At 42.4% G+C, this 26,661-nt stretch overlaps 1 protein-coding gene across 1 annotated transcript in view; it reads right to left on the bottom strand.

Annotated features, from left to right (window-relative positions):
• Positions 1–551: 551 nt before the first annotated feature.
• The window catches only part of rtn4r (reticulon 4 receptor), a 42,663-nt gene continuing 16,553 nt past the window's right edge, over positions 552–26,661 (bottom strand). The window contains exon 2 of the mRNA XM_076730906.1: positions 552–2,645. Coding sequence (XP_076587021.1) covers positions 1,264–2,645 — 1,382 coding nt within the window. The 3' untranslated portion in view covers positions 552–1,263. The remainder of the gene's footprint in view (positions 2,646–26,661) is intronic.

Raw genomic sequence — 26,661 nt, 5'->3', positions numbered from 1 at the left:
TGGCTCTCAATGTGGTTAGTGAGACATAATATGAGCTGCTGTTATGTATTTTGTAAATTCAAATATGTTTTGGTACTCATTTACAACAGTTTTGCTGACACAATCTTAGAATTTGGTGCCCTATTATGTAGCTTTTCTTCAGCTCATTAAAATAGCACAGAAGATGCTCACGAGCTGCAAATATTAAGTACAAGAAGTCCAGTAATTACCTTTACTATTCTCTTGGGGGTCCTGGGGCAGCAACAAATTATCATTTTTATCACTGATTCATTCACTGAATATTGATGAGATAATTTTATCAATAAAGCATCTGAAAACATAAAATTTCTTTTGCAAAGTGTTATAATAATGCAGGTGAATGCCTTGAAGTTGCTCAGATTCATCCAACTGACAGTTCCAAACCTATAAACATTGGATTTCTAATAATATCAGAAATTTAAATTTGGAAATATTATTTCTAAAAGCAGGGAGAAAAGCAGCAAGTCCTCACATTTAACAAGCTGGTGACCATGTGCTCTGTGATGCTGGAAAATACCACGCAGTATCAAAAGTTCTACGAAATAAGAACTTTTATTCATAATATATTCATAGTTGTACACAAGTAAAATAAAATGCATATCTATGGTTCCATTGCAATCGCCATAAACAAATTGACAGCATTCTTTTGGTAAATGCTACCCATATACCCTTTCTGTCATGAAAATAGAACAAAAATCAGGGGGAGGTAAAACATTTGTTTAAAAACATAAAAAACATAACATTACCCAACAAATGCATCACTTTGAATAAATAATGGGGGGGAGATCGTTTATCTTCATTAAACGGACCCAACATTCTTTGTGTGCGCTCTGTCTCTGATTTCCTGGATTTTTTTTCTTTTTTGTTGTTGTTGTCTTTGACGTTTTTTTTTTTTTTTTTTAACTCTTCCAGTGGTCTGTCTAAGCAGTAAAAGCTTTTGAGAGGGAAAAAAAAGGGAGGAGTCTCCGAAGTGTAGCTTAGACACAGTACAGTTAAGTACATAGAGAACAAACAATTTTGGGCACCAATTCATTATATACATTAGATCTGTAGTGTTCTGTAAAGGCATCCATTTTGTTAAATGTACTCTAGCGTCCTCATCATCGTTTGTCCTGACCCGTGCTGGGTCAACGTGACTCCTCGCTTTTCAGTCACTGTCTGTTGTAGATGTCACTGCATCTTCTGGTATCATTGTCATGAGCATCAACAATCTTGAGTCCTATGTTCAGAGTGAGATCAGGAGTCCTAAGACATGGCTAGAGATATCCAGATCATGGGAATGAAGAGAAAGCGCAGCACTTGCAAATTAGAACCCCGGCCTTTGATGCACTGGGTGTCTGATTTGGGCTTTTTGGAGCACTTCTTTTTCTTTTTGTTTGATGCTGTCGATGACTCCAGATTGTCTATAAGATCAGGGTTTAGATTTTCCAAAGACTTGTCCAAGGTGTTGGACAAGGTTCCCAGCGGTCCGTCATTCTGCTTGTTCTGGGTCTCGTTTTTCGTTCGTTCCGGCTCTTTATATTTAGTTTTAGACATGTTCTCCTTTTCCTTAAGTGGGTTGTTAGTGATTTGGCGGCTCTTGCCAGATAGGATGGAGGACTTGTCATTATCTCCAAGGCAACACCTGGGAATGGTGTCTCCAAGAGGATTTTCAGTGGAGGGAAATTTCCCAGACTGTGCTTTGGAACTGAATAGATTGGTCTGGATTTGAGGTGTTTCCACACACCCCTCTAAGTCTTCACTTTTCAGTCGTTTCAGGTCCTTCCCTGCCAGGAATTCGGGAATGTTGCACTCCAACTCAGAGCTGGAACCTTTGAAACGTTTGAACCAGTCCCACAAGGTCCTCGCCCTGCAGTCACAGATCCACTGGTTCCCATTTAAACGCAGGTACTGGAGAGACACCAGGGGGTCCATGGTCTCCCCCGTCAAGACAGTAAGGTTGTTGAAGAACAAGAACAAGGATTTCAGCTTACCAAGGTCACTAAAAGCCCTTTGTTGGACATAGATAACTTGGTTCTGGTGTAGCAGCAGCCGGTCCAGATTGATTAAGCCTCGAAACATGTTGTCTGTGACTATCTTGATTTTGTTATTGTGCAGGTAGAGATAGGTGAGGTTGGCAAGGTCCAGAAAAGTGTCATCATGCAGGGTTAGAATGTTATTGTCCTGCAGGTAAAGGTACTGTAGGGAGAACATTCCTCGGAAAACCCCAATGGGGAGCTCTGACAGACCACACCTGTGCAGGTGAAGGGTGTGCAGCTTAGTTAAGCCCCGGAAGGCTGTAGGGCTGATGGTGCGGAGTTTACTGTTATCTCCGATGTCCAGTTCCTCCAATTTTTCTAAGCCGTAGAAGGCTCCAGCCTCGATGTAGCTGATGTTGTTGGAGTACAGCCAGAGAACAGTGAGATTGTGGCAAGAACTGAAGCTGGTGGACCTCACCACCGTTAGCTTGTTGCTCTGGAGGAATATCCGCTGGCTCCGCACGGGGATCTCAGTAGGGATGGAAAACAGTCCTTGTTGTTGGCAGGCCACAGTGGGCCTGGGCTCACTATAGCACACACACTTGGCAGGGCAGCTGTCAGTTTGAGGCACAAGGTTCAGCCACATCACTAGAAACAGGAGTCGCCCCCCTATAGAGACAGAAAAAACAGAAAAAGACATCAGTGGATTAGTAAATAATATATGTAAATATTAAAAGTCACAGTTCTAATATAGTTGCACAGAAAGAGATGAATTCAGGTCAGAATGTAATATGCATAAACCTTTGAAAGAACACCCTCCATTTTAATCAGACAACATAATTGGAAAATCAGTCTGATATAGAGCATGAGCATGGCTCTCATAAAGCATAGATGAAATAGATTTTTCATATTTTTGGTATTTATATGCCTGAAAATATATATATATATATAAAAAAAACATTAAGGACCCTGCTGTATGAGCAATATTCAGTGTACACAATTTAAGCCAACGACACTGTACACACCACCAAATTAAATAACAAACAAAAGTGTTTTCTTGCATTAAGTTCAGCATTCAGCGCACTGCTACATAACAGGGAATCCTCTTCATAACAGTGATTCACCGTGTATTTGAACGGTGGTGTTATGTGGATTGAGGGACACACCTCCTCTCTGCTGCCCCTGCTGACAGGTAGACTCAGCTGAAGAGAGTCCTGTGAAGGCACTTGTTCAAAATGGGTGTGTGGCTTTTACGTGGAATTAGCTTGCTCTAATAGCGCGGACATAACTAATGGTGTTTCAGCATTCCTGAGGTTGACATTTAGTCTGACGCTGGGAGATAAGCTTTCATGCCAGGCTAAGAGATTGATGCCTGGGGCCACGGTGGAAAGAAGGCTACAGAGGCCCTGCTAGAGTTTCCACTGTGCAGCCATGACTGAAGCATTTTGAAGATGAGATACACAAGAGGTGTGGTAGCACTCAGAGCGAGGCTTGTAAAGATTCTTGTATGGCTTTGCCCTGAAGGCATCCATGTTTAAAATGAGGCGTATTCCGCATTTGCTTGCATTAATAATTTCTGCTTGTCCTCTGCCGTGGTTCAGATCAGCTTGCTGCACAGTCCTACGATAAGAGAAATGGGCTGGATTATCACATGTGAACGATCACTTCGAACATTGCACTGTTGTCGCTACCGCTGGGATAAAAATACAGTGCACCTATTGGGGCTCACTCATTCCTTCATGTAGAGATGATGGCATCAAAGTGTCATAGGCATGTCTAGTATCAGCATATAATGGCAGGTACTCCTCCAAATCTCTGAATCCTCTTCAGCACCTGTCCAGACTGAGGATTTCCTATCTCTGCTCCCATACACATGTGAGGAATCCCAGGCTTGCAGGCATGACAGGTAGAGAGCCTCTGGAAAAATGCATGAGCCTTACTCAGCCCTCCCCCCCATTCCCACTCTCCCTCTTCTCATTCCCCTGCAATGTGTTGTGGTGCAGCTCATCTCTGGACCTTGTTAAACGGAGCTCTGGTGTGGCCTGACAGCAGCCCTCTGCTGCACTTTCCTTCCAATCTCCCTGCTCAGCCGTCAGACTGCCACCGGAAAGCTGTCAAGACTTTCCACTCTTTCTGCATCGCAGCACTTTTCCCTCAGCACTGCCTAACAATAGCAATATTTTATCGCACAACACGCTTCGTGTATCTCCTCTGCCGTCTTCATTTTTTCCCTGTGTGCTGTCTATTCATTAACAGGCTATTTCCACCCACGCCTCGCATGTCAAAGCCTGGTTTCCTCAGCTCTCTGCATAATATGTCTTGTCTTTGTAGGCATCTGTTGAATGGCAGCCTAAGCCCCACAATGTCATCAACTCTGTCCCAATTATTTTTTGCTCACTAACAGCATCTTCACATCTGCACCACACTGCATTACCATATGATGCAAACATAAATCTCTAGTCATGACTGACATCTGTGTGCAATTTCACTCTTTCATACGCACGTTTCCCAATAACCTCTGCGTGGCTTCACAGTTAGACCTCTCACCTTCCACTCTAGAGACCTGGGTGCCATGTTCTCACTTTTGATCACCCAACAATGCTGGTCTCCCCCCTTTTATTTTCATCCCTACTTTGTTGTCTTTGCTTCCAAATCGTAGCAGAGATTACACAAAAAGGAGCTAATGTTTAGCGGTTTGTCTTTACAGCTGTTGTTGACACAAACTCTACTATCTTAAAATACAGCATCAAGGTTTTGGGTGAACCAAAAAAAAAAAAAGAGAAACAAAAAAAAATCCACTCCTTATCGTCTTTTGCCAGCTTTGGTTTCAGTACTTAATCTTCCCATATCTGCTGTGTCAAAACAAGGCCCCGAGCACTGCCTTCCTGTTACGGACCCTGCCAGTGGCTTCTCTTCTGAGAGCTATATTGCTGTACAGTAGTGATCATCACTCTGTTTAAGAGCAGACAAGCCTCTTTGTTTCCTCCTCACTGACACTGTTGCCCCTTAAGCTTTGAGTAGAGCACATCACTTCACCCATTCCCTCTCCTCCAAGACAAGCACTTCTATTTACAATAGGTGCCTGACAGTATATGGCAGGTTAAAGAATCGAGGGTGACCAGTGTTCTTGGTGATACAGCTTCATTGCTCGACTAATTAAATTGTCTGTCAAAGCAAATTCTCTAAAATGGCGTGATGCTGCTGAGGACACTCTGGTCAGGACATTAACTTGGGCTGATATTGGTATTCTACCAAAAACTGGATGTTGGTGTTGGCTGGATTGTGATACGAGTTGTGTTATCCAGGCAGCTTCAGGCATGACAACCTCAAATGAATCCTGCTTCATTCTGCATGAACAGCTCACCTTAAAGAATTTCATTAGTATGGACTGCAGGAGAGCTTTGTCCTGTGGTCAAAAAGACAAATAAAAATACTTTGGACTTCATGTCCAAAAATACTGGTATGAGTTCTAAGCCAGAGGACACTTCATTCAGCAGCAAAACACAGAGATGCCCACAGGAGGAGAATGAGTGGGTACAGACAGCTTTGTTTACTTATTGTATGAGTGCATCACTTAGCCAGACTCCTCGCTCATTTGCATGTGTCCCTGGCATGTTTGGAACCCAAAACAAACTCTCAGCGCTCCTTTGTCTTATTGTGAAAATACAACACAAATTTAAACTCTTCCTGTCGTTTCGAAAACCTGCAAGGAACACAGAGGGCATGTCAGGACAGCACATTCACAGGGCCTCCGATTCATCACGGTGGCTTTACTTTGAAGGGCTGGGGATTGGGCAGGGACAGCTAACATGACAGTCTTATCCCCTTGGCCCAGAGTGGAAGTGATGTCTCTGTCAGAGATGAATCACAGTAGTTTTCCAGAGGGACCTCCTGGCCTCTTTCTGAAATCATACATTATTGTGTTTCTCAGAGGCGGGCCCGCATTTAATATAGTCATGATCCTTCTCTCTAAGGTCATGTATCTTGTGTAAATCCATCCATGCATATATAAATTGTTTTTATATCGCATTGAAAAGAATAACTTAGAGAAAGTGTATAGGATATGACAGTTGTATGAAGCCCAATTTTGGCACAGCCATGCCAGCTATAAATGACTTTGTGAGCTGAGAGTAATAAAGGGCAATACCTTGGTGCAGCGCAGACTCAATAACACAAAGTTCTTATGAGGAGTGAATACAAAAATAGGAAGATTATATTCCTCCACTCAGAAAAGTCCTACTTTTTCCAGTTTGGTATTTCTACCGATCTTCTGTATACTTCTGACTGCAGACATAGCAGTGCTTCATGTCACCTACAGAAGTTTTCTGATGACTCTGCATTGGTGGGCTACATTACCAACAATCAATCAGAATGCAGCGTATCAGAATGAGGTGGATATCTTTGTCAGTTGGTGTGATGATGCCCATCTCATTTTAAATATAGATAAAACTAAGGAGCTAGTGTTTGATTTTAAAAGGAAAAAAAAAGTGAGGTAGCCCCTATTCTCATTAGAGGTCAGCCAGTAGAGGTAGTCCCTCATGTAAATACCTTGGTGTGCATTTAGATAGCAAACTAGACTGGAAGGAGAACAGTAGAGTTACTTTAAAGAAGACCCAGTCTAGACTATTTTTTCTTAGGAAACAGAGGTCATTTGATATGGTCAGGCCTATTTTAAACATATTTTATCATGGAATACTGGAAAGTGTCCTTTTTTATGTTGTTGTGTGTTGGGGCGGTAGCCTAACTGCTGAGGACAGGAACAGGCTTAACAAACTCATAAGGAAGGCAGACTCCATCATTGGCTCATGCCCAAGTTCTGTGGAGGAAATAGTAGAAAAGAAGGTGATGAGGAAGATGAGGAGTGTGTTGTCAAGGGATGACCATCCTTTGCACAGCATCTTCACTATGAGTGGTAGGAGCCAAAGGCTCCTTCTACCCACATGCTCCACTGAGATATTTAGGAGGTCCTTTGTTCCCACAGCAATCAGACTCTATAATAAGAGTTGTTGACTAATTTATGATGTGGTGATTTACTTAGTGGTATTGCTGTGATTATTGTGTCCTGTCAGTGTCTATGTGGTACACCTGTTTGTGTGTTGCTGTAGTGTATGGTGTACTGTGCCCTGTCTTGATGTATCTATTGTCCTGCTGATTGTATGTTGTTGTGTGATGTAACTTGGTGTCAAATGAATTTCCCCCTTGGGGATTATTAAAGTGCAATCAATCAATCTACCCGAGTTAGACAGGCAGGTCACTGGGACTCTACCATCTTGTTTCGTATCAAACGTTATGGCACTGTTTTTGTCTGTGTTGAATGTGTTTATTTCTGTTTTCTCGCTCAAGCCTATCGTCAATGGCTGACAATTCCACTTCCTTCTGCTCTCCCTTCTGGTACTCAATATGACATGTGGTCTACTTGGCTATCTAGTCAGGCTAAATCCATTTGAATTACAAATAAAGCAGGTAGTTAGCTACATAAAAAAAAAAAAAAAAATGTTCCTTAATCACACTCATGCAAAACACCGGCAATTTCATCAAAGCTCAGGCACACCCTTGATGATTATGTCTGGTTTATGAGTTTAAGAGATACTATCCTGAATGTGAAGCAACCAATTACACGTACTCTCGTTATTGTAAATGAATTCCTTTTTGTCTCCTTAAACTTTCTCTTAAGTGCATTCTAAATCAGTGCTTCTCCTTTTCACTCACGTAAAGTTTTTGATAAAGTGCTACTTTTGGAAAGGCAAGAATTACAGAGTAGCCTACAGTTACACTGTCATGGCAGACCAGGAGAGTATTCCATTTAAGTTTGCTTTGAAGCTCTTTTCCCTCATAAGCCTGTGAAAAAGTTTTATTATAGAGAAGAAATGATCTTCACTTTCAAGAGCATCACTGAATTGCAGAGGGATTGGTTGGTGGGGCATATTCATATGGAAAAGGTTGTGATCAGAAGGCCACATTGGCCCTTTTATGGCTGCCATATTTACCCTGTCACTGAGAGTGCAATGTTCAAAAGAGCTACTTTACTTCTTTTACTCAGTTTTCAGTGCAATTATTCCTACTTCTAGGTCAAGTAATATTTCTTCACTTGTACATTCCGGGACTTTTTCAACCTTGGCACTGTCTAAATCTGCTTCCTCTTGGTGTCTTCACCACTATAGTGCGATTGTGGTTGCAATGACGAGTGCACAACCATTTGACCTTTGACTTAAATGGCGAATGGACTCAATGTTTGCTATTGAAAAAGGCTGCATATGTTTCTGTATTTCATTCTCAAGATGATTCATCTTCACCCCTTTCCTAGAAGAGCACAGGCACACACACATTGCAAACACACAGACAAGCTCACAAAGACAGATTTGTGCTTGCCCTTACAACATTGATGAACCAGATGCCATGATCTTAAATAAAGATGCACACATCAGATTAAACAGGTTATTTGGGACATGATGGACCACAGCGTCAGGCTGGCGTCCCTTGGCTAACAATGGACCGTTGCAGGGGCATCAGTGGCGGCCTCAGCATGCAGAGGAGGACACAATTAGAAGATGAGCGTGGGGACAGATGAGGTCCTGTTTGACACACATCTGACACAGCACTTGCCCAAGCAGATGGCTCATGAATAACTGAGGGAACCGGAGGTCGGCAGGCAGAAGGAAAAACAGAGCCAGGACCACAGCGTGTGTGTGTGTTTGTGTGTGTGTGTGTGTGTGTGTGTGTGTGTGTGTGTGTGTGTGTGTGTGTGAAGAAAAAGAGGGTGTTCGTAGATTTGTATGTACACATTGCACACATGTTTGTGTGGAAACATGTGTGCATACATGTAGATGGAAGTTTTCTGCAAGAAAGATGAAATCAATCGTGCCCATTCAGTAAATACATCTGTTTCAGCCTAACTGCAGTAGGCAGATAGGCTGTCATGTGACTCTACTGAGAAGTGACAGCAGTAACAATAGGCCGTCGGCTGGCAATATCCTGACAGTGAGAGAATGAGCTTGCAATCAGAGGGCTGTCGGATCGAATCCCTGCTCGGCTAGCGAACAATTGGAAGATAAAGTAGAAGCGAAGAGTTCTCCTTTTCAACAACTGTCATCAAATTACAATCGACCCTTCAGTGATGTAGTGACCTCCGAGCTGCTCAAATGCTCACAGCAGGATATCAGTCAAGACTGTGTTGTGCTCAGCATTTACAAACTGCTCTTGCTTTATACAGTGGTGGAAAGTAGCTTGATAAAGTAAATTTGCTCAATGCTATACACAATCTTTTATTGCCACTTGGCAAATGTTGTTCTTTTCACTCCACTTTAACAGTTTTTAATTAGTTACTTGTATTTTACATACAAACTGTATCATCAGCTCCTAGAACATGATATCTCAAGATTAAATTACCTAACAGGACGGGTGAAAGCAATAGGTTGTAGGAATCTCAGTTTTAATGGAATATTTTACCTTGTGGTATTTAGTTAAGATTACACTGATTTAGTATTGCACTCCTATTAAATTTGCAGTGGGGGACTGAGAATGATTTTTAAAAAGAGCAGTCAAAATCAATGCAGCAGTGGCTGAGATATTCTGACTTTTCGTGCCTTAGGTCAAGCTCCAGAAATGATTGATCCCACACCTACTACTGCAAATCCATAACCATCCTTTATTTGCCCTTCCTGCCTGGTAAATGCCCATGTCTTTCAAACCCAACGGTTTCCATTGAAGGCTTTCCGTTACAAATTGTGTAATATAAAAGTTAAGGCTGAGATAGTCAAGGTTTGCTTTCTGAATATATTTCTCAGACTGGATAAAGCTCCTCCAGAGCCACTGAAAACTTTAACTGTTTTCAGAGGCTGTGTAGTACTCCACATGACTATTACATAGTTTCTGGCATGCACAAGTGGTGAAGTGTCCCTTTAAGCAGAGGATGGATGCTTCTTACACCGCTGACTGTAAATAGTGGCAGCTCTCCTGCAACTATCAATCAACTTAGTTGCTAAAATGACAATGCTTTTTCTTCTAAGTTGCATTTGAAGAAGACTGAAATGGAGTTAGGTATGCTTAAATGCCACTAGAGTGGATTAATTGTAGTGTGGTGGCAGAGAGCCACTGGATTAGGGGGCAAAAATGGCACATTCCTCACAACTCTATTGTATAGTTGGCAGCAAACCAAGGCGCCCTCAGTGCTGCTACAGCTCACTATGTAATGTTCCACGGAAGGCATTGGGAGTCAAGTCTACCCGTGAGGTTTTGCAGAATGGCTCAAATCCAGCTTTGTACCCGCCTCCACATGTCACAGACATGGCCAATTTTCACATGTGAAACCATGTAAAATGCATAATTCAAGTAATGTAAGCTGAAAATAATGCAGGCATCCGCCGAGCATGAGTGTGTGGGGGTGTCCAGATGCACTTTTCAAGCCACAGAGGAGCAAAAATTCGGAATGCCCTACTTTGGATTTTGTGCCGTGCGGTCTGCCAGTAGTGCAGCCAAGCATTTTTGCTTAACAGAGTGTATAAGGCTTTATCTTATCTACACATGGCTGGAGAGAAAATAAATGAGGGTAGCTGCTACAGTGCATGCTCTATGTGTCTTGGTGTTGCTTAGCTCTCAGGCAGACTTTAACACAGGTGTTAACAACATTAGCAGGCACACTTTTTTTTGGTTAAAACAGTATATGTCATCCTCCTCAAGTACTAAGAGGATTTGTGTGAAAATCTACCGTGCAAAGAAATACAGCAATGAGGCTCGCCCTGAATGTCATTATGTCTTCTAGTTGTGCCATACATGGCTATTTCCTGGATAGGTTAGGCTGCTTTGAAATGTTTGGTGCGACATTTGGTATGCGAGTGTTGCTATACATGTTTATGCATGTTGAAGGAAATCTGCAATTTGAAATTGTTTAGGGTTGTTCTTTATATGTCCAAAGTCTTTTCTCCATAATTAACTGCATGTTGATGGATCGAGAAGAACATCTTCTAGTGATTTGACAGTATAAAGGCATATTTTGGCTCAGTATTCCAAAAAAAACTGAGAGTTAATATTAATAGAAACTCATTTGAGTCTATTCAGAGTCTAATCATTATATTTCCCGAAAAGCTTTGTGTGATGCAAACAGAAAGTAATGTGTTGCCTTGGAGTCAGTGAACGAATCCATTTTTCCAATTTTAAATTTTTTGTTTGGCGCAGCCTGGTTTGGCAATCCTGTCTTGGTTACTAGCATTTCTTGTTTTCACTGTAGTCATTGTCAACTGAGCTCTAATTGTATTTAGTAGGTGGTGTTGAATCCAACAGTACCTGGATCATGTACACGCGTTTCCATTTGACTATGACTCTGAGAGGAAGGGATGTATCATATTTTGAGTGAGGTCCTTACATTTCAGGTGCACTAAAAAAACATGATTCACCACTCCCAAAACTGGTCCCTCATGCAGTTCTGGGTCTCTCGTGTCAACAATTTGAAACTGCCGAGGGATGCGAGCCCTCACAGCTAATGCACTGCACTGGCTTGAAAGCAAATGAGGCCTAATGAATCACTGTTGTATTATCTAAAAAGGATAGTGGCCTCAGTAAATATTCCATGATAGCTTCAGATAATACTAACACCTCCTCATATGAAGTGTCAGCTGGAGAGGGAAAGAGCAGTGGCAGCATCCACAGGCAGTACATTTGGGCATGTGAAGATGAGAAAACACATTGAGGTGGTCTGAGCAGAGAACACGCTGTAATGAGTGGTTACACAGTTTGACTCTAGTTTGATGTCACTGTATGCTATGCCTACTTTGCTGTAGGCAAAAGAATGGTCTATTCTGTTTTCAAGGCCTGGAAGTGGAGCGGGTGCAAACATTATACACTCCACATCTTTCTGACAGCTTCATTACTACAAAATTCCTGTGTTTGGCAGCAGCCCTCTCAGACTGGCACTTGTTGTGCTTGTCGAAGAGAAACTAGCTCCGGATGAAGTGTTGTGTTTGTGTGAGTTGCAATTGGGGGAAAAATACATCAAACAAGCACTTAATCTTTGACCAGTCTAGACTAAACCAAAGTCATTCTCTGAGTAATCTATTTAGTTGGTTTGGAGAACTGCTGTGTAGGAAAACATAGCTGGAGAGGAAACCAAAGAATTTCTAAATTGCCAGCACCTTTCCTGCTTTGTTCTTGACATGGGCTCTCTGTTTAACCTTGCAAAGCCCTTGCGCCCAGGATAGAAACAACTGCAAGCACACACATTAGTCATTCCAAGGTTATGCATAGGTGAATGCACTGTACAGTACAGAGAGGTATTTTGAGTAGGCAGATTTCTCATTCATGTGAAATCACAATGAATGATACAGGTATTTTCACTGCCTGAGGCGAGAAGTGGTGAAAATGAGCCTGAGAATGCTTCACAAGACAAACCATTATTGACACCCTTTTTACTGCCATAATGTGTCATCTAACCTTCCCCACTCTTCTCCAGTTTCGCAATATTGCACTCTGCCGGATTGGCCAGCTGACTATGCAGACTGGCTGCAAATGTGTCATATGCAATCACCTCAGACTGACTGAGACTGGACAAGCCCAGAAAGATGTGCTTTAACCAGCAAGTGCGGCTTCAGAGAACCGTAAACATCACTGAACTCATCCTCACTGAAGTGAATACAGTGCATGCCATTCCCATATGTCGTGTCATGTAAAGACACACACACACGCACACAAGATCCATTTGGTTCAAAAGATTTGAGCCTGTGGTGGCATCTGCTGCAACAATATCCACACATGCAATTACGCATGTATGTCGTTCATGAGATTTTTATATAATCTCTTAATCTGAAATCATGTCTCTGTCCTAAAATGGAGAGAGTAGAAAGGGTGAGCTGTCACTACATAACGAGGCATTTAAAGCTGCTAAAATATATACTCTTATATTAACAATGGATCAAATAACTGCATGACTGTGAAAGGTGTTGTTTGATGTGACAAACCCACAGAGTATAATCACCTGACTCAGCAGTTCCCCTCAGCTCTGAAAAGCATTTCCCTTTGAGCTCAGTGATTTACTTTTCCTTCACACCACTTTAATGTTTTTGTTTAATCTCATCGCGCTCGTCAGCGTCGCTTCGCACCATCAGCTCAGCTAAACGCCCTAAAACTCGATGTATGTTACCTGCCAAGCTAGTGAACATATCCAACTATTTATTTGCCGAAAAGTCTGATTCTTCCATCAGGAGCTGGTGGTGAGCAAAAAAGAGCAAAAAGGAGAGTGAATATTGGACTTAATGTTGCTGCATGTCTGCTGGATGTGCAAAAAGGAAACTGTTTGCTAAACAAGTTTGCTACATCAGCTTAAAAGTTGCTAATATGAGTTTACAGTTTGTTTCTCCTTATACAGCCCTCTCCCTGTATCTGTGACTGTTTTCTGTCACAGTCAGGTAGTTTTAACAATTCTATAACATTTTGTTGTGGACTTTGATTTAGAAATTGGCCGTCTACGTCTAGTCATCATTTGTTACCTGATAAAGAAAATAAGAAGAAGGCATTCATTGAAACACCCTGTGGCAAAACACGCAGGTTGAATACAGTGCAGACTCTTCCAGTCAGTCAGTTGGTTATTTTTCACATTAAAAATGCAGCCAGACAGAATGACATAGCTCACCATGAGATGACATGTCATACAGCACAGTGCTCATCAAGCTGTTATTTGTGATGCTAGCCACAAAGCAGCTCAGCTACGCTGTGACATATGAGAGATTTGAAAGAGATGAAAGGGGGCATCATGTGGGATATACGGCCCGCATCTGCTAGAAGAGCAGGACATTTTAATGACGTGTGAATGACAGAGAGCGACCCAAATGGCGCCTAAGAAAAGGAAAGTCGATGAGATCTCGTGAGTGGGAAGATGAATGAGGTAGATAACTGGGGTGAGGAGGGCAGGGGGCATCCTGTTTGCAGTCTGTGGTGACTGACTGCTTTGTTGTTGTGCCGGTGGTATTTATATGGTCTATTTCATCACATCAGGACGTCTGCATGCTTAATTTCTCAACTTCTATTTACAGCATATTCAATTACATCATCTCGCACGACACATGCTGTCACGTACTGTCTCATAAGGTAGCCATTAGTTATCCATTATCTCACACAATGACTGTTTAATTCCTTATTGGCCCCTGTGCATGACTCATCAGACACGCAGCGGAAGGGATACGAAGACACTATGTGCCCACAAGCATCTGGAAGAATCGCTAGGGGAAGAAAGAAGTACTGAGACGAGCAGAAAATGGAGACAATAAAATAAATAAATAAATTAGGTAGATCATTGTGCGAGTGTTAACTAATTCTGGCCAGCTCTCTTGTAGATCCATCTATTTTGGATGTGAAGGCAGCCCTGGAGGGATGCTGACCTGAAAAAGACAAACCCCTCTCTTCCTTTCATCTTTTGAGTCAGTTCCTGCAAGCGAATGTATTAGGGCCAATAACACAAGGCCTACTTCTGCTGTTCTGCCCTGTAACAAGAGCAGCGTTCTCACCAGTGTTTTGCTCCCATCACATTGGATTTTTTTTTTTTTTACTGGCTTTTCTTTCCAAAATAGTGCTGTCAAAGGGATATGTTGGGATTTGTTGTGCAATGAAAACTATTGAAAATCTGGTAAATATTTGTGGAGGCTGCAATACTCTCTGTGAGTGTGTGTAGGTGGACCTTTGACATTAGTGAGGTATAGGATCTCATATCTTGCCATGCCTCCACATACGTCTGATTCATTCTCTCTGCTGGACCTTCCACTTAAACCCAAAGCATGTGAAAACGGCAGCTTTGAAACTGAGTTTGGCTGCTTCTGTTGACTCAAACAGTATTGACTGTATATATTAAAGCACAGCGGAGAATAGAGACTTTCAAGCACACTATAAGGTCTCCATTCTGTGCTTTAAAGAGAGATCCATTGCAGCATTTTGATTGCAAATGTAACACCACTGGAGTGGAGTCACAGAACTGAGTGAAAACAGGAGGTGAATAACAAGAACACTCGTATTTATTTGTAGAGCAAGTGGAAAAAAAAATGTGGACCAGATCAAAAATAAAATAAAGCAAAAGATAATCCATGACGATACTCAGAAGAGGGAGGAAAAGTCAAAAAGGGACATGTCAGAGTAAGTCTCAGCACTTTCATGTCAAGGTTACAGTGCTGCTTGTCAGGAAAGGTGAGCAAGTTTCCCAAACTTGACTTTCATCAACATTGCTTTGAATCCCGTACAGAAGACGATGGCCATCTGCTTCTCTTTCTTCATTTTTTTCTGTTCTAAATGTCAAAGAATTCATAAGCAAGTTGGCAATCTTGTCTATCGGCAAGAGATCAGGCACTACCTGACTGCAGGATCTCTGCAGTGCACCAGAGCATACGTACACTTAGTGGCTTTGCGAGCTGTATGCATCTTCAATTTGGATTCCTCTTCTAGTTTCACTGAGTAAGGGAGTGGGATAATGGGCCCTTGCAGCAGATATTGTCTTTAGGGATATTTTCATTTTTACCTCACCTCGCCCCTAAAAAAGGAATAGAAATGACGCGGCCTGGTTGGTTTAATAAGCCCACTTCAGAGAAGGTCTTATAGTGTGCGCTCCCTCCTTTGGAAGAATTGTGGAAGACTTGTGCATTATTTACCACCAGCCTCAGTACCGCTGCACCCTGCGCAGACAAAGCGGCCTACTGCAGGAAAATGGATTTTTCTGCAGAGGAGCTCAGATAAGAAGGATAGAGGGAGTAAAGGATAGAGAAGAGAAAAGGAGGAGGTGAAGACAGAGAGACATTAGGATCACCCCCGCTCAGCCAAGCCCAGAATCAGTTAAATTTCTTCACACCAGCCTGTCTGCTATCTCCTCCTCTTCCTCCCTGTTGGCCTGATAAGGGCAGTTCTTTACATCAGAGGCTTCCACGGATCAGTCACCTTTTTTACTGGAAAGGTCGAGCACTGGCCCAAAGCTCAGCTCAAGCTGGGAAGTCATCATTCCTGCTCTTTATCTCCCAGGTGAGGGATGATCCAAGGCTGAGTACCATGCCAGTCTGCCCCCAATATGCCCTCTAACCTCTTCAACATCTCTCTCACACCTCCCTGGGCTGCATCCAGAGAGATAGAGGGAGAGCCGGTGACGTGTGAGCACCGGTTTCACAACACCTTACGGCAACATGGCAATCAGATAAGACCAGAGTAAAGATCCAATAGTGGCAAGTCGTCACGGTGGCAGTATCTGAGCAATGGGTTGGTCAGGCTATCTCCTCGCTTCAGAACAAGTGAGCCACGAGATGAGGAGAAGGGATAAACACATCAGCATATGGCAGCCACCAGAGACTTTACCCTACCACCCAGAAAACAAAACTCTCCTGCGCACATTGCTCCACTGGATTCCATCACAGGTGTGCGTGTGTTCATGTGAAGTTGTGAATGTGTGTATCGCTGTTGTCACAGTCCCAAAACGACTGTAGCACTGTAAGTGATGCGCTGGCGCAATTTGCGTGTCACTGTACTGTGGGACGACCCAAATGACAAGACTTCCTGCTTTGCTGCCTGGGTAATGAGTCATTCCAGCCCTGGAGAAAAACAATCTGGTATTTTTAAACTGCATCCTTCAGCTGTTCCTTTCTCCCTGGAGCTCCAGCTTGTAAGCTCTTGGTGACTTGTAATATGAATGCCATTTCTAGTGCTTGTGCTAATGGGCCTGATATGCAGGAATAATACAAATGCATTGCAGTGCTTTTAATGGTACTTATGGTCCATCCATGCCCTGCTGATTAAGACTTAATGCTCTGCACAATGCAACAAACTACCACACACATTTGAGTTCAAAAATCAACCACTAGACTGTCTTTTCAGGTAAAAACACTGTTTTGAATGCTGCAAAGAGGAAAACAGTATTAGTATGTGTGAGGGAAAAAAAAGCCTCAATTTCAGGAGCTAAATAGTACACGACAAGCATGTGAATATTGATTCATAGAATAAATGTAGGCGGAAATGAAAGGCATAAAGTTAAGGAGATTCTGTCCCTGAATTACATAGAACATCAACAATTAAAGAGCAACAACTAAAGATTACAGCAAATCTTCTGTCCTCTTCAAATGGAGCAGGTAACTGCATCAGGGATGGATAAAAGGACATCAGTGGAAGAAGTGTTCAGACCCTTCACTGAACTGAAAGTCCAGGTATTGTAAAAGGTGTTATGTCCACGCATACTCTTAAAACCTAAATGCAGATTTTATTTATGAAATGATGTGTATAGTATTCAAATCTTATCATGTTTTGTAAATATAAACACGATCTGCTTTCTAAGTAGTCATAACTATCATATAATTAGTATGGAATAAGATGTTGAATTTTTGCTGAAATGTTGTGCAGAAGTATAAAATATCATAACCTGGGAATACTTTAAAATTGTACTTGTATTATATTGTATTATGCCGCATTAACAGGCTGCAATTTTCATCGTCTATATGTGATTAGGAGCTTGAATGGTTTGGTGGTTGGTTGTTTTCTTGTCTATGCTAATATCTCTAACAAGTTGCTCAGTCGGTGTGGACACATCCAAGAGACTGGATGTCAAGCATTTCATGCTAGTCCGCTTTTATAATTAACATCCTTTGATTGTTTGTGTTAACATGTGGGGCAAACTGTATACTCTGCTGTCAGTGATACATTTGTATTAGCTAGTGGTTTGTACATGTGCCTCTTCGCATTATGCATATGTTTGCAGGCTGCATGTGGCATGTGGCCCTGACAAGAAACAAGAAAGAAACAGACAGCATAGGACGAAATCCCTCTTGATCCCGTCTCATATGGAAACCTGTAAAGTCTCCTCTCTCCATCTGCATTCTGCTTAGAGAGGCGCCAGTGTTGTGCCGCATCACCTGAGCAGCCATCACCTGACAGCAGGGATTTCAATCATTGTGCTGAGCTCGTAACCCATCTCCACCACCGCCTCCCTCTCACTCCCAACGCAGCCACCCGCCACTGTCATGCTAATTTACGAGTGCACACTGATGCGAGCGCTCACGTTTTAAATCTTTCTCATAGACCCCATCATGGGCTGACAATTAAAGTTATGCATGATTTGAAACAGGAGCACAAAAGATGATAGTTTTGCGCTCTCCTGAGGAAATCCGGCTCAAAGGTCATAAGACAACAGTGCGTGGTTATACACATATATCTTCCAAAAAGAAAAACAGCTCCGGGGCAGGTAATGCACGGAGAGTTAGTTACAGTTCATGCAGCTTCACAGGTATACCAGTGCATTTCTACAGGGCATCCAGAAAAAGATGTGCAGCAACTGAAGTGGTTAACAATAGATTATGTTTGCTCTTCCACTTTTGTTGGCTATATCTATGGTAAACCGCCTCCGGTAAAGTAGAGTACACAAGAAGAGGCTCTGTGTCTGCTCTGAGCAACAAATCATGCTCCCACAGATTATCATTAGTCTCACCAGCCAGCAGTAAGCAAGACAACAGCCTTGTGCCGCAATGAATTGAACACAAATTCAGTCATAAAGAAGAGCAACAAATCACAGCGTATTTGTATTACCTTTTTGCGTGAGTCCAAATTAACCACCTTTATAGGCTAATCTTCATATCCGCAAGGCTCTGCATGGGATTTTGAAAACAAAGCACTTTGCACTTTCAGAGCTCACCGGGAGCTTCTGGAGCTTCCACACTTTCTCATGAACATGACATGCCATTTATGATTAATGGCATTGCTGGCTGGGCCAAGATAAGAGCTCAATTAGCTGTGTGGGCAAGGACCTTGACTCTATCTCCAACAGCTAATCCCATGGCTTTTGTTATGATTAGCAAGAGCAGAGTTTTAATCTTGGCTCCTGAGTGGATGGCATTGGCCCAAACACGACAGATTCATTTGCAGTTAAAATGCACTTCTGCTTTGAGTGGCACAATTCAGCACTGCGTGATGGCGGCTACATGGATGTTTATATCCCCCTCGATCTACCAATCTATGCCATTCATGTGCTTTTGCAACATCAGTGGCAGCATTTATTGGCAGGAAATTAAATTAAGCCTTTTAAGTGAAATTAATTCATCCACCTTGTTAATATTTTAGCAAGAGGAGCCTCTTGAGAGTTACCATCCGTACGAGCCCACTCATCCTCCTGGAGGGGATGTCCTGCCTACATGCTTGAACCGATGCTAGATTCCTACAAATATATTTCTAGCTACCACAGCATCACCCAGGGAGTTTCTCTGAAGCCCATAATCTCTACAGAACTTGGCAACTGTCAAACAACTGTGGATCTCTCAGAGTACTATAGCACAAAGAGGTCCCCTGATGTAGCTCTTAATAATTCACCGGTTATCCACTGAAAACAGTCAAGGACAATTATTTTAATCATACAGCTTTAGTTTGGTATGAAAACTTTTAGCGGGGCATTATGATGATCCTTGATTAAATATTTAGCAAAAAGCTAACACAAGGATAAACCTTTTGAACAAGAGGCAATGCTGCAGTATGCGGGGAAGTATAGAAATAAGTTTGGAGATGTGTGCATGCAACATGATGTATTAGTGTTTATCTGTGCCGTTGGAAGGCACAAAGTATAAGAGATCTACTGTGGTATTCTTTTATGCAGTAAGACCTATCTTGCATGATACTGCACTTTGTAGCGCTCACGCTCTGCAGGGGGAAACGTAGCGCACCATCTGTTCGCCGATCCCCAGGAACAAAACAACAGACAGACCAACACAGCAGACAGACCAGCAGACACAGGCGGGCACCACTCCCGCACCAGCAAAGGATTGTGGGAAGCAGGGAGGCAGCTACACAGACGCAGGGCAGCTAAATGCGGGATGAAAGCAGTCATCAGCTGCTAGGATTTGATCAGGAGGCCTGAGCTGACACCGCACACCGAGGAATGATGCAAATTGAGGCAGACACTGCAAAGGAGCCGCCGTGCAATGAGAGACACTCTCAGAGCAGGAGAAAGAGAGACGAAGGGTTGGGGCAAGAGACGAAGGAGAAAGAGGGAAAAAAAAAAGAGAATGTAGCTGCCGTACAATGAGAGAGCCTCAACACACAGTATAAAAGCAGGAGAGATTAGAGAAAGAGAGAAAGGCTAGCGTATTTTAAGAGGCAGTCCGCAACAACAGAGGCTTGACAGTGCTGTGTAGGGGTTGAACAGAGAGAGAGAGAGAGAGGGAAAGAAGGGAGGGGAAGAAGGAGAGAGGAAGATTTGGGGATGCAATCCATTTTTAATCCGAGATGCCAGAAGTCCACACAACTTGCCTCAATCAGAATGGTAAATAGCCCTACGAATGTTATTTTTGGATTAAGATTAATGTGGCTCACCACAAGGAAGCCCACACCCAAACAAATATGAACAAACGTGTGAGTTCACAGTCTGTGACATAGCACTGTGACGCCCGCGTGCGCACACACACACACACAATCCAAATTGTTAAAGGATGGGAGAAGAGAGAGGAGTACTAATTGCCTAAAAATACAGTATGCTATGGACATGTGAGAAAGGCTTAAGCTTGCCCCCTAGTGTTCATCCCAGTCCCTGATGGCATCACAGTGCAAAGATATCTCCATCTTAACAGCCATCATGTCTGTTATTACATCCTAATATCCAACTTCTCTTAAAACAAGCACAAGGGTGGTTTTTGACCTGATTTCAACAAATACTGATTCAGTATTTTTCTTTAACCAAGTGCCATTTTCTTAATTCTAGTGCAGCTGTCTGCCTTTTTCAGTCTGGTTTCAAGATAAGTGATGCTCACTTCAAGACATTTGCTCACACAAGGAATGCTGCATTGAGAGCAAGTTTAGTTTTTTTGTTTTTTTTTTTTTTTTGGCTTACTGTTAATGGGGAAAGATCCTTTTAAAGCTATTAATCTTCATGTGAATATTTTCAGTGCTTCAATAGAATAATTTGCATGTTCAAATCTTTGAATCTGCTCAAGCAGCATTTGCGGTAATTACTGTATTTGGCATGAGAATATATGATGTCATATCATGGTTTGTCAAAGAGTGACCACCTACCCAACATAGATAGATAGATAGATAGATAGATAGATAGATAGATAGATAGATAGATAGAAATGCAGATTGGGTTTACAAGTACGTTGATATATAACAAAGCAGTCTGGCATCAAAAGCCATGAAATATGTCCCCCAGTGGAAAAAAGAAGTACAAAATACAGTGAGGAGCAGTCAGCCTCATAACTAATAGTGTATAAGCCTGTGGATCAACATCAAAGTCAGCACTACATTAATAGAAAGATTCATTATTTGGAAGATAAAAAAGAATGTGATCCATTAACTAGACCTTCTTCCGCTCAGCTCTGGAAATTCTCCATTTTGTATCGCCAGCAGCACATTTGATTTAATACTGTGCAATGATTCAACAGTGAAAAGCCGGCGCCAGGCAAGGCAAACAAAGAAAACACATCAAACTGTTTACATTCAACATGCTTGGACTGGGGAAATGACATAAAGTTGTTTCATGAAAATGAAACTGGATGGAGAGTTTATGCCCTCATATCCTTCATAATCATAACATCTGTGAAAAACAGCCCAACACTAAAGGTGCAGTTGTTTAACTGAACCAAAACTAGCATCATACAACACTGATGTCATACACATAAACCATGATCATCTCTAGTGCAGAGAAATATCTGCAGTGCTCTTTGTCTTCATGCAGCTTATTTCCATTTTTGTTAACCTTTTCCAGCTGCCCAGGCAACATCTTTCTGTGTGTGTGTGTGTGAAAAGGCATATTCATGAGAAACGCTGCCCTTGTGTCCATGCTGTACACCAGAGAGATGTTCTAAAATGTTTTCGTGTTTTGCATCTCTTTGTTTTGAGCTAAGCGTTGCAGTTTGACAGCTCAAATCCCAGTAGCCAATGGTATAAAAGGCAAATCACAGCCAAGTGACTGTAGCAGCTTATGCTGTCATCAGCTCAACGTGGTTATCAATGGTGTTTTTAAAAATATCACTGAACAGTGTCAATAGCCCTAATCATGGTAAATTCCTATTATCAACACCTTGTCAAGAAAGGATTTATCCTCCAGTTAGGCGATTATATTAGCAGACAAGAGGACAGAATGCCGATCAATACTCCATTTGTAAATGAAGCAGTCGGTGGAAACCACGCGATGGCATGGATTTTATTCATTTTTCAAATTTGGTGCTTCGCATAAAAGTAGTGTATGCAAAAGATGCACTGAAATGTTGGCAATTTTTCTTGTACAAAACCAAAACGTAACTATGTGGGTTCACTTCATGAAACAGAAAGGACACAGACATTAATGGCAGGAAACGTATCAACTAAAAATGAAACCAACAGCCCAAAACTGAAAGATCTCCAGGTTATAAATGGTACATGGCTGTGCTTTCATCCAAAACGCTTTACAATTTGCCTGTCATTCACACACATACACATGCACGCACACACTGATGGCAGCCAGCAGTGCAAGGTGCTGGCCTCATATCTGGAGCAACTTGGGGTTCTTTCCGTGTCTTGCCGAGGGACACTTTCACAATGGACAGCGTGCACTGGGGACCATACCGCCGACATGTCCTGAGCCGCAGCTAAGATCATGAGGAAAGGAGCAAATCCTCACATTTGAGGAGGTTGAGCCACAGATTGTTTGACATTTCTGCTTGAAAAATGACTCAAGGTATTTTGTCAGTAAACTGATCAATAACTCGTTTCAGCATCAGACCACTGCACACCACAAGAGTCGATTGTTACTTCAGAATCTCACATTTGTATTATATATTCTTGCATATTAACATGCATTTGGACCTGACTGGTGTGGTGTTGTTACTGTTTTACTCTGTGGTGTTTTTATTCCCAGACTGCAGTCTGGGAATCCTAACACTGGAAACCTGTCTATGATGCTGGCTCCCATTCAAAACTCTTGCTCGTTGAGGGCCAATTCTTGGTTGGGGCAGGAAACGCCTACATGCAACAACAGCCTGCGTTTAAACAAGCTGCTTCTTTTTCATCGTATGATTTCACAATTAAAATTCTACCATTTAAAGTCATGTTTTAGACTAAATATCAGAATGAAAAACATTCTTTAATGAGTCTAGCAGAAAAGCAGTGTCATCAAGACAGGAAGGAATGTGATAGATGACCATGGTAACAGCATGAAACAGGCAGCTTTGGTAGCATAATATGATGGAAGGTCATTAGTAAATCCTAATCAAAAGTTGCTAACTCATTTCTACCTCAGTCTTTTAACTTTTAGTCTTGTCTCTTGTCTTCTCATTATGATTAAACAGGGCATAGAAAAACAATGCTGACAACCCCCTGATACTTAGACCTATTATCTAAGCATTTCTGCTTCCCTTAGTGGAACAAATTGGTTGTCTTAACCATGACTCCCTTACACAGTGCAAGACACAAAAGGGGAATGGGGCCCAGGAAGAAAAGCACATGTTTCTCACAAAAGAGAGCATCTCGTTCAATAGATTCTTCCACAGTATTTCCTCCAGTTTTTCACTTGAGAGCTTGTTTCCCCGCTAGAGATGGTTGGCCATCACAGAGCTGGACATGAAGGTTATGATCTCGTGTCTCCAGATCTGTCTGACCAAAAGATGCTATACGGACAAGATAAGCACCAGCCCTTTATAAACGAAGCAGCCCATTACACAGAGTTGTACAATCTCGTCTGTGCGGGCTGCCCTCTGATACAGCCGGGCAGAGCTTAGGAGTGAAAATGCAAAGCCATCATCTTATTGCAAGCAAAGGCAGACTGTGTGGATTACATTTTTTTTTTTTCCTAGTGTATCACAACACAAAGCGGGGATAAGCAAACAACAGCAGGAAAATCTGCTTGTACGTTTAAATGTACTATCAGGCCTGTTTGTGTTTGAAATAGTTTCTTGTTTGGCATTTCCATATATGTGAGCACACGTAAAGGGATTAATTTCTCTGAGAAGCTTGCAGGATTGCGAGGCAAGCTGACCAGCTAGACATTATTGGCGGCAGAATGGAGCCAATAGTGAGGGTGGAGAAAAAGACTCCAGATCAAAAGCAAACATCAATGGACTGTTGTCACCCTCACTAATGCCATTATTCAAGCCCCAGTATTTCCTGTTCAGTCAATAGGGTCTGGCACCGGGCACTAACAGTCGGTTGGTGTCTGCCCTCTCCTCGAGACTAATATCCTACCAGGAGAACTTATCTGATGGGACGTTACACTTAAATCAACACTTTGAAGATCAGGGCTGAGGTCACCATTTGGAGTCTATTCCCTAAAAGATCTACTTCCTTGTGAGAGGTGAGACTAGACACACTCCCCAAAATGGAGTCGATAAAGTATCTGCTCATCAGGAGAGTGTGACAGCCTGAGAGATGAGACCACATCAATCACATGGACTGCAATAGCTGCTCTGTGGCTCAGATAAAATAGGGAGCACAGACTGGAGGCTCCTTAAATAGGCACCAAAGGAGCCAACTGGAGACCTTCTCCATCTCTCTTATTCGGAGGGAGGTCAAGAGGTCATTATGCCCTCAAGAACTTTGGGTTTTTTGCTGCTGTGTTGATTGAGAAGCAAACACTTTCTGAATCCCAAAGCAAGCTCTCCTTCTTCTTCTCTTTTTTCTTATCACTCACACCGAAGTCAAGCTGACTTCTCTGAAGTGATCTAAGCGAGATTTGCCCATACCTTCAGGAAACAAATCAAACGCGATGCAAGTTCCTGTATAAAAAGGAAGATATTAAAAGGCCAGTTCACCCCCTCCAACCCCAACCCCACCTCCCAAACGTAACTTCGACTTCCACTCAGCCTTTTCATTGTCATGTCTCATTTCTGCCATAACAAACTTTGCAGAAATGTAAAATGGGATGCGCGATGAACCCAAACCAGCTCTGGCATCGCACTCCCCAGGGCAATTTCAGAGCAGGCGAGTCACAGCAGCAACAGCTGTTGTGCTCTGGCACCTGTTGACTACGATGTCACCCGAAATCTGAACATGTGTCGGTGAGCTACTTAGAAGCACATTGCCTTTATATTGCTGGGGAATCCTGGAACTTGTTTTGAAGGTTTGTGTTGGTGGTGTGAATGTATTTAGAGAGAGGCCCCATGCCAACTTCCGACCTACTTTCTCTTTCAGAACTCTATTTTGACATCTTCTGTCCAACATCGAACCCTGCAGTTAAACATTGCCATTTGGTATTTTACACATTTTCCAAGTCAAGTCAAATCTTTTCATACTGCACATTTACTTTAAAAAATACCATCTGACCATACTGTGCCGCATTCCTGTCAGCTTAACAAAAGCCAAAAGATTTTGAGCCAAACAAAAAGTTTCTAAATAACAAAATTTAGTATTTACTCATTGCGACTTCTTCTTCTTGCCAGTCCAACAGTTATCAAGAACTTGTGTTGAAGAAAAGTAAGCCTTTCTTGACTGATAGGTGCAATCTCACTTTACACATTCAGTTTAATTTACTGGCAATTAGGTGAAAACAGCTCAATAATGCCCTCCATGGCTGTGAAGGGAGGACTCCAAGCCAGAAAAATTACCCTGCTGATGTTGTTGTGATGTCATTTGGGTTGGGCTCGGAGAACACATATATTTGTTGTTTAGGCTGCCATTTCTATCACTTTGGGAAGCATACTAATAGAAAAAATAGTAGAATAGAAAAAGTATCATCCTCAAAAAAACCTTAACTTATTTGTTGATACAGTGACAGAGATAGGAAAGACAGAGGAGAGAGAGGGGATGACAATCTAACCTGGGCCACTGTGGTAAGGACTCAGTCTTGATACACAGTGAGCTACCGGGGGCTGTCCCATTTGACTTCTTTTTCCTAGATCTCATGAATTAAGTAGGTGATTGATGCCAAAACTGCATGAAATCAATAATTTGTAGTGTATGTCAACATATGACCGCAGCTATGTGCCTACAGGCCTTTGAGAATCAACCCATATATCTCCTCCTCCATGCTGACAGGACACCAGCATGAGTCACAGTAATCTGTTTCCATCACATCTTCTCAGATAACCCATTTGAGCGCCTCCTCATGTATTCACTGTAGTACAGTATGCAGCTAATGACGCAAATATACTGCAGACACCCCGCCATTCATCTCCTTACTACCATCATTTCTAAGTCAATTAGCCCAGTCAATATTGCTGTGTCAGTTATTACCTACGATACACCATAGGTGAATTACTTCCATGCAGCGCAGACCGCTCTATCGGGTTGACACCAGGGTAAAGGCCTTTGGATGGGAGTCAGGAAGACGGATTAATGGCACAGAATGGAAACAACCTCAGCTTGGTGATTCATGTGTGCTCTAGTGTGGAAGTTGTATGCAAAAAAAAAAAAAAAAAAACATTGTGAGAGGCATCATTAGATATAGAGAATGAACCCTAAAGTTGAAGACCCCTACACAAAGTAATGAAAGAGAGACAAGGATCCAGAGGGCGGCATTAGTATGCATGCTTCCCCTCTCTTTCCCTGCCTTTCTTAGTTCCCAGAGTTCTCTACTGCAGTCTGATCTTGCGTGCCATCACCAGCCCTGCTACACCGTCTTCCGAGATCCTCTATTCCCTGTTTTATCTTAAACATGCTATGTCGGTGACAGCAACATCGCATGGGGAAAGAGCAGCCGAAATCTTCTTTTGAGAAGCTCAGGAAGCAGTTGTGACACTCGATCTCGGAGATTATGCTGGCAGCCGGCTCCGCAGAGGAGGGCGAAGGACGTATACTC

The sequence above is a fragment of the Chaetodon auriga genome, chromosome 5 (genome assembly GCF_051107435.1).
Source record: "Chaetodon auriga isolate fChaAug3 chromosome 5, fChaAug3.hap1, whole genome shotgun sequence".
Classification (NCBI taxonomy): domain Eukaryota; kingdom Metazoa; phylum Chordata; class Actinopteri; order Chaetodontiformes; family Chaetodontidae; genus Chaetodon; species Chaetodon auriga.
This window is presented reverse-complemented; position numbering and strand designations above follow the sequence as displayed.